This window comes from Leuresthes tenuis, unplaced genomic scaffold (assembly GCF_036924035.1).
Source record: "Leuresthes tenuis unplaced genomic scaffold, fLeuTen1.0.hap1 SCAF_21, whole genome shotgun sequence".
In the NCBI taxonomy this organism is placed as follows: Eukaryota; Metazoa; Chordata; class Actinopteri; order Atheriniformes; family Atherinopsidae; genus Leuresthes; species Leuresthes tenuis.
In genome coordinates, this window is record NW_027325375.1 from 29,743,187 (window position 1) to 29,757,035 (window position 13,849).

General features: G+C 39.9%; 1 protein-coding gene across 1 annotated transcript; it reads left to right on the forward strand.

Moving 5' to 3' along the window:
* The first annotated feature begins 468 nt into the window (after positions 1-468).
* On the forward strand, positions 469-10,592 carry gabrr3a (gamma-aminobutyric acid type A receptor subunit rho3a). The gene is made up of 9 exons (XM_072374793.1): positions 469-611; positions 1,134-1,246; positions 3,873-3,940; positions 4,038-4,261; positions 5,942-6,024; positions 6,593-6,730; positions 7,710-7,862; positions 9,948-10,141; positions 10,246-10,592. Exons 1-9 carry the CDS (start codon positions 469-471, stop codon positions 10,546-10,548), a joined length of 1,419 nt encoding a protein of 472 aa, XP_072230894.1. The 3' UTR covers positions 10,549-10,592.
* Positions 10,593-13,849: the final 3,257 nt, after the last annotated feature.

Consider the following 13,849-nt stretch of genomic DNA (forward strand, 5'->3'; position numbering starts at 1 on the left):
CTGTCCCCGCCCTGTGCTGCCTCCAGTTTGTAGGTTACTGAAAGATTTCACCACCCACAGAAAAGAAGATTAGAGAGGAATTAATGGTATTCCTTTGTCATTATAAGGACAAATTGATATTTGGTTTTAGTTCAGAGGGTGGAGACAGTGGGGACTCAGAGCAACATGTTATGTCAGGACACATAAGCAGAGGGATGGCACAGTGACAAGCAAACTTAGCCGGGAGGATGCCCGAGCATTGGAGCTAAGCGCTGGATATCTGCACTGATGCTCACCGTGTTATGAGAGATGAGAGCACGGGATAACACAGAGATAGCTTGGTGCTTGCATGGCATTACAGAATGAGAGCTGGTGCGACATGGATGTGTCAGTAGAGGTCCGGGACAACTGTGACACTCTTGGGGCAAGACACTAACAAAGTGGGAGGGACGTTTGGGTTCCTCTTGTATTTCCAGCTCCTGCTCAACCATGAGACTGGCCCTCCTGGCCTTAAGACTGATGTGCTTGGCCTGGTTTTGGCCTGTCACTCAGCTCAACAGCAGCACTTTCCCAAACAAGAGGAGACACAAGGACCTGTACATTGGAGAGAATACTAAACTAAAGCATGGCGGGTGAGCAAGAAGTATTTCTTATATGATTCCCTGAGATATTGCATTGCTTTAGCTATTCAAACTGACCTTTTGACGTTTATATTTAATAAAATTATTAATGCATGCTTATTTACAATGTTGACACAATTGCATAATTATTCTCAATGACTTCATTAATATCATAGAGAATAAAGGTCAGAGCAGACCATAAATCGTGCTAATTGTTGCTGAATGAATACGTCTTCATTTATATCACTGAGCGCTGTCGTGGTTTGTTTCTAGGAAAACAGTGATCAGCTCAGAATACTGACAAAAGTGGCTTCAAGATAACTTTGACCCAGTTACACGTGCCAGTAACCCGAAAGTAACAGAATTTGGGCTAAAGCTTTTAGTTTTAATCAGAGCTAAAGTCCAATTAGCCTTCACTTACTTCACCGACCAGATGTCACTTGTTAAAAGTGTGTGTCGGTCTTAGAGAGAGAGGAAGAAAGATGGAGAAGGAGATTTTAAGACAGCTGTTATTTCGTGGCTTTTGTTTTCAAGGCGAGTGGACCTTAAGATGAAAAAACTGGACAGCACCAAATCGCTTCTAATCAAATCAGAGCAGCTACTTCGAATTGAAGATCACGACTTTGCGATGCGTCCAGGCTTTGGAGGTAAGTTTTGTTGGCATTTACAACAAAAAGCCACCTCAAGGCAAAGAAGTGTAACAATTCCCCTGAAGCAAACCCATTCATCATGATCATTCAGCTCTTTCCTATTTTTCCTCTCATGTCTGATAAACACGAGCTCTCCTGACAGCTCGGTAGGTTTATGTAGGTTGTTGCGGTTGTCTTTGGTATAACACCTCCCTAACAAAAAAAAAACCCTCGATGACCTAGATTGTCAGCTGTATGAGACAATGACTGCAGACAGTAGCACAGTAAAAATAATCTGTCCAGTGTTCCTGAATCTGTGTCTTTTGCAGCACAGGTCACAATTTGCAAAAATTATTTCAAAACAGTGTATCTTACCTTAACTCAGGCACTCTTCTCTTACATTACCCTGAAACAAACTCGAGGGCTGCAATTCTCTGGTGGGAAATTTTGCAGATTCAGCTACTGAATCCTGTAGTGAAGAGGTTGTGTCAGTCCTCACAGTAATTTATCCCTGATTAATTCTATTTCAGAGGATATTCTTCAAACATTTAAGTGAATACAGCAGACCCTCCAAATTACATTACTGTTTTAATCATCAAATATAAATTCATGTACTAATACTATTACCTAATAAGGCTACTATGTAAATCACCCATGAGCATGCATTATGAATACTGGGAAACTTTGGGCTGATCTTTAAATTTTCCAATTTAATGTTTCCATCAATGCTACAGAACTTTATCCATTAGCATGACTTGTTGTCACTAAATGCCCTGATGTCATTGTGGTGATGGAGAAGTCTCCTGAGTTTGCTCGACAGGCATTACCTTGGATACAGACAATTGATTTGCATAGACCAATGACCCCAGCAGCCTTCGCATTTGCTTCCAGTACTTGTCTTGGTTTACTCAGGTCATGTGAGGTAAAATCCTCTCATTTTTCTTGCACACAGGGATACGTTTCACACGCTAATATTGATAGACTGAACACAGATGAATAGAATGATTACATATATTTTTAATCCCAGGTTGTTGACTGTGCAACTCTTTGAGCAACAAAAGCTGATCGAGCTCTAAAAAAAGGATTTTAGTGGTTTTATCAGGACCAAAGAGCATACGGTATCTTAAGGTGATGTTGTTAGAGTTTGAGAAATCTTGGAATTTACCTGCTTGGAACACTTTTTGTGTTTTCTCTGAAACTGTTGGTGTCCCAAGGTAGTTTAAAGCTTAAGATTAAACATATTCATCATTGTACAGCACATCAAAATGACACAGACATACTTCTTCAAGCCTCTAAGACCAAACCATAAAAAGAAAACTATGTGATCCTTTCATCAGCTGACGGTAAGTTGCTTAGAAAAGCTTAAAGAAGCAGAAAAAAACATGATCTGACAGACTAATATGAGGCTTTTACATCAGTTACAGTAAAATACAATCTTATTGTTATGTCTTGTGTCCTGGCATGTGGGATAAAGTAAACAGTAGCAGCATCCTGACTCCCTGTCAGTGCTAAGGTTTTGCATATGAGGACATAATGCAAAAACGATCTTGTCCTAATCAGGGTTTGAACAAAAACTTCAAAGTTGTGTGGAGAACATAGCTTCTTACTTCCATAGAAAATAACAAGTAGCAGCTGGATGTTTCCAGTGAAATGCACATGGTTAATTGATCATCAGCAAGTGTGAGCACAGCTACAAAAGCAGACGTTTTTCCAGAGAAACAATTGTTTCTGGCAATTAATTCAGGAGGAGTTAGAAGGGTAGTTCTAAACAACTTAGAGTCAATGTTACAATGACAAAGATAATTCACAAGTTTAGAAATATTTTAGCTGCCAAGCTACTCAGGAATGGACGTCCCGACAAGTTCACCCCAGGGTCAGACCTCACTTAGCATGTTAGATGTTAAAGTTAAAGACAGCATACTAACATGAAGCCTGTGGAAGTATAGCTTGTCTTCTTTGTTGCCTGTTCTTTGGACAGACGAGACCAAAGTGGAGATATTTGGCCATAATGCACAGCACCATGTGAAGCAAAAAGCAATCCCCGGCGTAAAAGGACCTGTGCAAAACTATATCATGCAACAGGACAATTATCCTTAACACAGCAGCAGATCTACAACAGAATGACTGAAGAAGAAAAGAATGAAAGCATTGCAATGATCCAGTCAAAGTCCAGAGCCTGTGGAGACAAATTTAAAACATTGTAAAGAAGAGTGAGCCTTCCACAACAATGTGAGTGTCTGATAACATCTAACAGAAAACTTCAGGTTATTGCTGCTAAAGAAGCTATTTGATCATAATACAAGTTACACACATTGATTTTTAATTTTTTCTTAGTTTTTGTACCATAAACAACAACACACTGTATTAGGCCATGCATTATTGTTCATCTGATGTTGTATTTTAAGAGCCGATGAGGACCAGATTATGTTTTTTAATATCCTGGTACATAGACACATTTCCACTTTCTTTTTCACATGATTGTATCTAATCCAAAACGATGAGATCAAAAGTACATAAAAGCCTTCCATTATTTTACGGGATCTCATTTGTGCTCCATAAGCGTGTCAGTAGTGGGTTTTATGGGAGAAACTCCAGCACATGGACAGAGAGATATAACTTATTGGTTATTGTGGAACTTGTGCAGGTTCAGCCCTTCCTGTCGGCATCGATGTTCAGGTGGAGAGCATTGACAGCATATCTGAAGTAAACATGGTATGCACCTTTGAGATTCCTGTAAATTCAAACTGTATATCTTTGTATGTTGGTCTTGAGCATCGGTGACTTTTTCATTCTTTCGTCTCTTTTCCAGGACTTCACAATGACTCTCTACCTGAGACATTACTGGCAGGATAATCGCCTGGCCTTCCCTTCCACCAACAACAAGAGTCGGACCTTTGATTCACGCCTTGTCAAGAAAATTTGGGTTCCAGATGTGTTCTTTGTTCACTCTAAACGTTCCTTCATCCACGATACAACCATGGAAAACATTATGCTGAGGATTTATCCTGATGGCAACATTCTCTACAGTGTCAGGTAGAGTCTCATCTGGGAACTCATAAGTAATCTGATGAAAACTCGAGGATGACAGCCAGCTGCCCTTTTTCAATACAAAGGATGTGTTGTACCGCTGTTAAGAATCCATACCCTTTATGCCACTGTTGCTCGGCATTGCTTCTTTGTATTGACCAAACAAACGGAGAGTTTAGAGGAGAATTAGAATGAGAATCCCTGAATTAGAGGAGACTACGTCTGATGCCAGCTCAGAGCCTCAAACATTTGCAAAAGCTAACAATCAGCGCCTTTACATGCGTCGGGCCATCGGATCGAATTAATGGCTAAATTACAATGAGATTGAGTTATTCAGCTCATGTAGACACCTTAATCTGACAAGAACTCGAATTGGATCAGGTTACTTGCGATCTAATTAAGACTCCGGGATAACTCGATCCAAACGTGCACTGAACGTGCATGTAGACGACAGAGGATCGGATCGAGCGTTCTGCACATGCCTTAACCTAACCATGGCAGTGGGTTCATGTATATGTGTCTGTTTAGAGCTTACATCACACATAAAAGCATGAATGATTGAAAAGAGTCTAATAAAACCAAGACAGGAAGTGCTGGTGCAACGTTCAGGATGTTTTTTTTTTAATACTAAAGCACAAAAAATGTGTTGCATACCCTAAAAAAGAGTAAGAAACTTTCCCAGTAGCGTACTGTGGTGTGGACTTGGCTGGGCTGCACAGTAATGCAGTGGTTTGGCAATGTCGCCTCACAGTAAGAAGGTTCCAGGTTCAAATCTCGCTTGGCTCTAGCTACACCACGACCCTGAACTGGATAAAGCGAGTGTATAAAATGGATGGATGATATAGACTGATTAATATCAGAGACTGTCCTGAAAATTCACATGTTCCACTTGGACAAAACCTGAAAAATGACATCCAATTCATGAGTGAATTCATGAGTTTCTGTCCCTCACAGAGGTGAAGTGTTAGTAGCACATATAATTTTTGGAAGTATGGGTCAAAAGGTACAATTAAGCGCCATGATGTGAAACCACACAGTTGAATTTTGAAATGATCAAATTATGCATCAACTCAGATTGTATTTGTTATGGTCAGAAAATGAAGAGAATCTGATAAAAACATCCTCATTCCTTCCCAAATGCATCAGAATGTAAAGTAACAGGAATAAGAACAAGAACAGTATAAAAAGCAGCAGATGTTCTCATTAATGCCAGCTCCACAACACCTCGTTAAAGTTAGCCTACACTGGCTAACATTAGCCACCGAAGCCAGTAGTTAAATCAAAAAAAGTACAACTGCCGAACTGTCTTGCGTTTTATTGCTGTTGAATTCAACTGTATGTTTTTCTCCAATCAGGGGTCACACAGCCTTACTTCAGCCTCACAAGTGAATATGAAATAGCTCTAATTCAGTCCAAGTCAATGTGTGCCAAATGGGAATTGGATATGAGATGGTAGTCTGTAAACTCTCAGACTGGATTTATCATATCCATTTCAGCCACAGATGCCAACAACATGGCGTCCTCCCTGATGGCTCGCTGCAGCCACAAACTGTCAGTTTGACCCATGCTTCAAAATACATCCAATAATGCACGCAGCACATAATGACCTCCTGTAAAAACAGTTTCTGATGCTGAATGATTGCTCAAACTATGCGGATATAAATTTAACTGTAAGCTGTTTTTTAGGATCACTGTGACTGCTCTTTGCTCAATGGACTTCAGTAGTTTCCCCCTGGACACACAGAACTGCTCTCTGGAGCTGGAGAGCTGTGAGTATCAAGTTAGAGTTGGGATGTTTGGACGTTCAGTGTTACCAGAGAAATACCTGCTTTCAATGTGTTAGGCTTGTTTTTTGCTGGTAAACGTGTCACATAACCTTTGATGTGTAATTCAAATATTATATAGATTATATAGAGAATGCTAATGCTAATGCTATGATTATATCAAAGTATTGCACAGTTGGGATGGAGACACATAAAGTGCATATCTGCAATTAATTAAAACACAATAAATATCATTATGTTCTTTTTGTAAGAGAAAATTAGAATTAGAAATTCTAATTTCTAATGAGAAGTTCATTGGAAACTATTTTAAGAGTCACAATGACTTTTTAACGCAGATTTTTGGCATTATTTGGTCTTTGGAGCCCGTTTCTCTCTCTTAGTCTGCTTTAATATATTACAAGGATCCATCATGGTTCCTGATCTCAGAGGAAAGTTGCGAGTCCCTTTTCTGTGAGCTCTCTCCTCTCCTCTGAGAAACACATCCATGATTCTTCTAAGAGAGGCCACATGTGAAGGTGTCCGCCCCCCCACCCCCTTCTCTTCTCTCTTGAAGATGCTTACAATGAGAACGACCTAATGCTCTACTGGAAGAACGGGAACAATTCATTAAGGACTGACGAGATCGTGCTCTCTCAGTTTTTTATTGAAGACTTCCAGCCTTCCTTTGGGCTTGCCTTCTACAGCAGCACCGGTATGTGAGGCCGGAGTCTCAGGGGCCCTCTGAGCTGTATCCAGATTGGAAACAGCCAGAGAGCTCCTGACTCTTGATCTTTTTTTGTGAACTGAGAAAGTTTAAGATAATTGCATTGTATGATATCTACTTTGACATTACATTTATGTTGGTGTCTTATAGTGGATTGAGTACCAAAGGTTTAGAAAGAAGGAAAAAAAGAAGAAAACAGGCCTCAGTTTTTACAGTTTTTCTATCTCAAACAACCTACAATGGTTGTCTCTGCAGGAAAGTAACAGCAGCACTAAAGATGCAAACATTTCACCTTTGGTGAATATCTGAAAAAACATTCGTCTTCCTGTTTTTGGCTTAAACTCACATAAAAGTATCGATGCTTCTCAAGACAAAGCGACACCCAGCAGACGGTTAGCTTAAGTTAATGAGTAAGCCAGGGGAAATGGCTAGCCTGACTCTGCCCAAAGGTAACAAAAGGGCATCGATCGTCTCAGCTCTCAGCAAGAAAGAGTATAAAAGAGTACGCACAACAAAGACTAGGAGGAGAGAGTTTGTATCTTCTTCATACCTGAAACACCCCCTCTAAATGAAGTCTCCTAAGATCCATTAAACTGCTACACAGAGAACTCAAGATTAAAAATGATTAAATACTTTTAGCATTAAAAAGCTGTTTATTTCTTCTGTGGGTTTACATTCCTTAAGCCTTAAGCTGTTAGACCACTTTTAAACCCTTCTAGATTTTTATCCCAGTGTGAAATAATCTTGTGGGGACCTATCATACTCCAAGTTGTACAACAAGACAGATCTGTCCTGGAAAATCTTTGCTTTCCTTATCTCAGTTCTAGGTTTATCTTGTATTTCCTTATTTTACGCTATTTATCTTCCTCCGTTGGTCTTCGTTTTTGGATGACACTTGAGTTTATTGCCCTGGTTCCCAATCTTCCTGCCCCACCTTCATTATCTGTCCATATTTGCTCTGTCCTAGGGTGGTACAATCGGCTCTACATTAACTTCATCCTAAGGAGGCATATCTTCTTCTTCATGCTTCAGACGTACTTTCCTACCATGCTGATGGTCATGCTGTCCTGGGTGTCGTTCTGGATAGACAGAAGAGCTGTACCTGCCCGTGTGTCTCTGGGTACTGACAAAGTTCATCTATAATACATTTATTTAGATATATACCGTATTTTTCGGGCTATTTAATTAAACAAAACTCAAATAAGTCTAATTTTATGCAGCTCGTTGTACTGAGTTTGAAATCCGATTCGTAAGCATGTCTCTTAACAGGAGCCATAGAAAATAGAAAATGAATGAATGAATGCACACACCTTAATGTTGAAGCACAGATCGTGCTCGTGACTACGGTGGCCCGTAATGCTCAATCCATCAAGCAGTGCAGCTTCAAACATTTTGACAGATATTTGAGCGGCGTGTACCACATAAAATCGGTTCCAGGTCAGAAAGCACAACCAGAATTAATTCATACATTAGGTGCACTGCATTTTAAGGCATGCTGTCGATTTTTGAGAAAATTTAAGGATTTTTGGTGCGCCTTATGGTCCGAAAAATACAGTATTTACACATATATGAATACACTGCGTCAGCAGCAAGCCCAGATTCAAACTGAGGCTGCTGCTGCCATAAACTCTACTTTTCTTGATATGCGCTGAAACTGGGCCATTCAGACACATTTTTCCATGGAGACCTACATCCTTTGTGAATTTCCACCAACTTTCAGAAAAAAGAGTTCATGCTGCATGCAGAGACCTGTGAGTTGAGTGTTGAGCCTCCAGTCGAAGTGATAGGGTTTCTGTCCGTGGTGAAGGTTTATGTGAATACTACCGAGTCAGCCGTATAACTGAGAGTCAGAGCAGGACGACAGTTCTACACCAATGGGTCTTTTTCTGGAGCAGTAGACAGAGCATCAGTCTCATAATGTGCAGGATGTGACACACAGGTTCTGTGTTTCAATACGGTCTTTACAACAGTCGTGAGCAGTGAGATGAGCAGCTGTGCAGTGTGTGTTAATAAGTAGTTGCAATCACATAATTGTTGGAGCCTTTTTTGTGACCACAGCAGCTCCAGATTGAATCCAGGTCACTGCAAAGTCTGCAGTGTTTCAGGGACGGTGACCAATTTTCTGGAAAGTGGGTTTATAAAGTGCTTTTCACTTTGTCAGTGAGGGAAAGGGTAAGGGATGTATTGATTGATATAAATGTTGGTAAGCTTGATATTTTCATTGAACCCCGACTTATCAGTTCACTGTTTCATTAAAGGGGAACTCAGGTATTTTTAAACCTGGACCTTATTTCTGGCATGAAATACGTTCATCTGCTCACAGAGAACAGTTTGGTGAAAGTCATCTAAATATCTTCTGAAGGACGCTAACTGGAGATCCATATAACGGAGTGAACGGGGCTTAGATGATGCAGCCTCTAAATAAGGCATTATCTGTCTTTATTTCACCAATACTGAATGAATGAATGAACGTGTGCTATAGCTCTGTTAGCTCAGAGCTGCTGTTATGTGGCTACTTGCAGCTATAGGACAGCTAATGGAGGGAATTCTACACAGGCACTCTACTGGGACGACTTCATCGACACACATGGCTGTAGCACAGCTCATTCACTCCGGTAAGAACGTCCATCTTACTCAAAGTCATCGTTCACATTGTCAAAATCTGATAAATATCCTGCCATGTTGCACAAAACTATCAGCAGCAAACTCTGTGTGAAGTTAGCCGACTGTCACAGAGCACGGAGTGAATAAACTGTGCTGCAGGGGGGCGTGTGGATGAAGTGGTCCCAGTAGAGTGCCTGTGTAGAAATCCCTCCGTTAGCTCTCCTATAGCTGCAAGTAGCCACATAACAGCAGCTATGAGCTAACAGAGCTATAGTACACGTTCATTCATTCATTCTTCTTAAAGTATTGGTGAAATAAAGACAGATAATGCCTTATTTAGAGGCTCTAAGCCCCGTTCACTCCGTTATATGGATCTCGAGGAATCTAAATATCTTCCGAAGGACGCCGACTTTCGCCAAACTGTTCTCGGTGAGTAGATAAACATATTTCATGCCAGAAATAAGGTCTAGGTTTAAAAATACCGGAGTTCCCCTTTAAGGTGCTTCTGATCTGCAGCAATAATACACATTACAGTCCGATCTAACTTTGTGAATCAACATTTTTAATATTGCTGCTTTGTGCTGGTGCTTTGTGTGTCCAGGCATCACCACGGTTCTGACAATGTCCACCATCATCACTGGTGTCTCAGCCTCTATGCCACAGGTGTCTTATGTCAAAGCCGTAGACATTTACCTGTGGGCAAGCTTCCTCTTTGTCTTTCTATCAGTCATCGAGTATGCTGCTGTCAACTATTTCACCACGGTGGAGGAGATGAAGAAACTCAAGAATGCAAAGGTCTTTCCCTTTTAGTTTCATGGAATGTCTTCTTAAATCTCTCGTGATTTGCTTGTTTAACAGAAAGTAATAACTCCCCCAATTGTCTCTTTTTGCTGCTTCAGATCCCCAGCTCCTTCAATAACACCCAGGCTATGGCCTTCGATGGGTGTTTCCATGACAATGACATTGACCTGGCTTCTTTCCCAGAGGTTGCCAGCACCCCAAACACAGAAAGAAACATCCCGTCTCGAAACTCCACCGTCTCTGGACCCTCAGAGGGAACCAGGCTCCGCCCCAGGAACACTTTAAGATACAACCTCAGCTTCATCATGAGCAACAGCTACATGATCGACTCGTACTCCAGAGTCATATTTCCTCTGGCTTATCTGCTCTTCAACATCATCTACTGGAGTTTGTATGCATAGGACATTGACTCTGCAGCAGAATAAACTCCTTTTTGACCATTTCAAACTTTCAAACTGTTAAAATACTAACAATAAACTTATGATACTCTGTTCTGCCTGAGTATGACCTCAAGTTTGCACTATTTCTGCTGCTGAGTAAAGATGTCATGATGTTTTATATTCAAGAAGCTGAGATCAGCTGCTGCAGTGAATTGCTGTTTTTTTGTGTATCAAATATATACTTTTTTAAGTTTTATGTTATTGCTTAATTTCACACACTTCTTTAGATATTTTACAACTGCTTGAAAAATAAATCTATGGTCTTAAGGAGGTGTGTCAAGCTACATATTTTCTGACAAAGCTTCATCTTGTTGTTTTTTCTGTCTTATTTCGGGGGGGAATCACACATTTATAAAGGGACCCTTTAGATTTAGCTTTGAAACAAGTAAAAGTAATGTTAGAATTAAAGATTGCTTGCCAAAATACATGGTGTGTATTCTTGAGGTCTTTCTAATGTATTGAATGCCTTCCCTTTAAAAGAACAGTTGCAAAACCCACATTTTTAATTCTGTATTTCTTTAATGCAGGTAATCTTCATTCCTGCATTTGTGAGCACACCATCCCCTTTTTGTTAAGAGGAACAGTGGCAAAACTGGGAGTACTAAGTGCATGTTATTAACTCATAAAAACACAGATCCAAAGGCCAAAACTCCCCAGGAACCCTTTCATGTCAACATGAAGCATATTTACCAGATTCATCCAAAAAACACAACATTAAAGGAGCTCTAATTACTGCAAAACTTGAAGTTCGGTTTTGGCTTTGAAAACAGGATGGAATCTGTCTTTGATCTCCATCGGGCCCTGAGGGAAATGGCTCCTCAGATGTTCAATGAGCCACTTGTATTCAACACCTGCTGAGTAATTTGGTCTGGGCAGGTTGCAAACATTAGTCAAAATTACCCTCTAGAAAGAAAGCTTTGCCTCTGATTGTGACGCCACGGTAAGATTCACAACAGCTAAATGGAAAATCTATCAGTGAGACAGTTTAAACCTGCAGAACAGTCAGAAAACAGGATGTTTTCGTCTGTAAATACCACAGCTGGAGATACGAGACTATCCTTGGAAAATCTATTCTAATAGCAATACATGTGTGGCTATTAAATAATGAATGTAGCGCTGATTCGATCCCATTATATAACAGCCACACCTCACATACTCTGATCAATTTTCAAATTGATTTATGTAAAACAGACGAGGAAAGAAGAGATTAGCCTACATGCTATGAAGTCAGTTAGAGACGGTTGCATGATATGTGGTAACAGAGATGATGATGTGACTGGAACAGCAAGGCGAGAGTCACAGAATGCTGTCAAGCTAAATGTCTGGATAACACAAGTGTAATGAAGAGATTTTCAGGAAAATTTACCAGAGTTGGTGGCCAAACTTAGAAGTAATTATCTTTGGATATCGGTCTGCATCCACAAACTTCACCAACCAGGAATAAATACCACAAATCAATAGATTTTTAAAGGTAATGCATTCTTAAGGATGAAGTATTTCAAGGGGAAACACGATTTTTAACCAAGAAACAAGATTAATCCCAAACATCTTCATGTTTAGTGTGAGGCTACGATCAGGCTAAAAGTAAAATGTTTATTTAGCATTTTTTTCACAGATGGTTGACGTGACACTTCATGGTAAAAGTAATGTCACAATACATGCTTTCTTTTAGCTTTAGATAACTAAACCAAGTCTTAGAGATGGCTTAGGTGGGTACACCTCCACTCATTTTTGATAAAACTAAGTATAGTCAGTGAAAAATGTGCTCTACCTAATGATAGAGCAAGATGCTCAACAGTTAATCATCTTTGCAACACAGCCATCGTCTTTATGGACGTAATTTGCAACTATTTGCATTGAGTGCTCTCACAACAACTAGAGGGCTCATATTATTACTGGCCGATTTCAAACAAGGAAAGCTACAGGAGGAAATAAGGCTAATTTAGCATTAGAGGTGATATTAATCAACAGGTTTTTTCAGATCTGCTGCTTCTGTCCACCAAAGAGCACAAACATTCGTCACAGATAGTAAAGTAAGAGTAGGTTTACTCTTCCTAAGCTGCTTGTTGTATAAAGCCTGATTTGTTAATTCCCAACATGATGGTATCACTACCTGAGCTTCAAGAAAGCAGTGAAGGCCGGGCAGATTGACAGTGTTGTAATAAGTAACAAAAAAGGACATTAAGCAGGTTGTTCGACCACCTGCAGGCAAGCAAACAATTGAAAAAGAATCTCAAACAGGTGGTCACAAAACAGAGAAGACTAAATGAGACTGGGATGATCAGAAAATCAGAAAATCTAATGAATGTAATGGGTTGATTAGGAAAGTTAACGGGTAAACTGGTGGGGTGATCAGGCTATAAGATAAGTGACACCTGGTGGATAAAAAGGTGTAACGCATTGAAAAACAATCTCTAACAATCAGAGCAATCTATAACTTTTAAATCTAAACAGACAAAGATTTCATTATGTTTTTCTTTATATTTCAGATTAACAGTCTGCACCAGTTAAATAAGCAAAGGTTCAATGTTCAATTTGCAAGCCAGTGATTACGTATTGTGTCTCAACTGGACGCATACTGCCGGTATGTGTCAGAGCAGCAGTACACACTAAATGTAAACTATATGGTGGGGAGTGCAGGGTGTTTCTGCACATGTTTGGATCATTACTCTCTATTCAGCCACACGAGTTTATTTTATTTGTGTGTGTGTGCATGTGTCTGTGCACGTGTATGTGCTGGTGTGGGGTGGGGCTGGGGGCTGCTTTTAAACATGTAAAGCACTTTATGCTACGCTTTTAATGTATGGAAAGTGCTCAAGTTATATTGATTTTTTTATCTATATCAGTTGCACTACATATCATATTCTCCATTTAGTTGAATAAGTTTGCTTTATCTTTTAATTAGGCTTCTTATGAATTAATAAACCCACCCGTGGTTCCCGTAAGGAGGCTGCAGTCACCTGCATTTTCTGCTCATGGCACTAATTCATTTTAAATGTTGACCAGTGCTGATATCATTATTAGAATATCTTTTTAATTGTGTAACTGCTTATTTGATGGGTTTTTAACTTGCATTTGTTAAAATGTCAGCTTTCAGTCATAAATCGCACCATATGCGATACAATACGCTGTTTGCCGACTTAAATACAGATTAAAAGCCACAACAGTGAATTAAAGTGAAATGTGTTATTTCTGAGACGCTCCTCCAGAAAAATATGTGTAAAACATGACTGACATCTTAATTCCAGCTCTTTCTGACAAC

Coding starts and splice junctions, on each gene's coding strand:
- gabrr3a (XM_072374793.1), top strand. CDS start 469: ATGAGACTGGCCCTCCTGGCCTTAAGACTGATGTGCTTGGCCTGGTTT. Junction 1,247..3,872: donor GATGCGTCCAGGCTTTGGAG/GTAAGTTTTGTT, acceptor GAACTTGTGCAG/GTTCAGCCCTTCCTGTCGGC. Junction 3,941..4,037: donor GCATATCTGAAGTAAACATG/GTATGCACCTTT, acceptor TCTCTTTTCCAG/GACTTCACAATGACTCTCTA.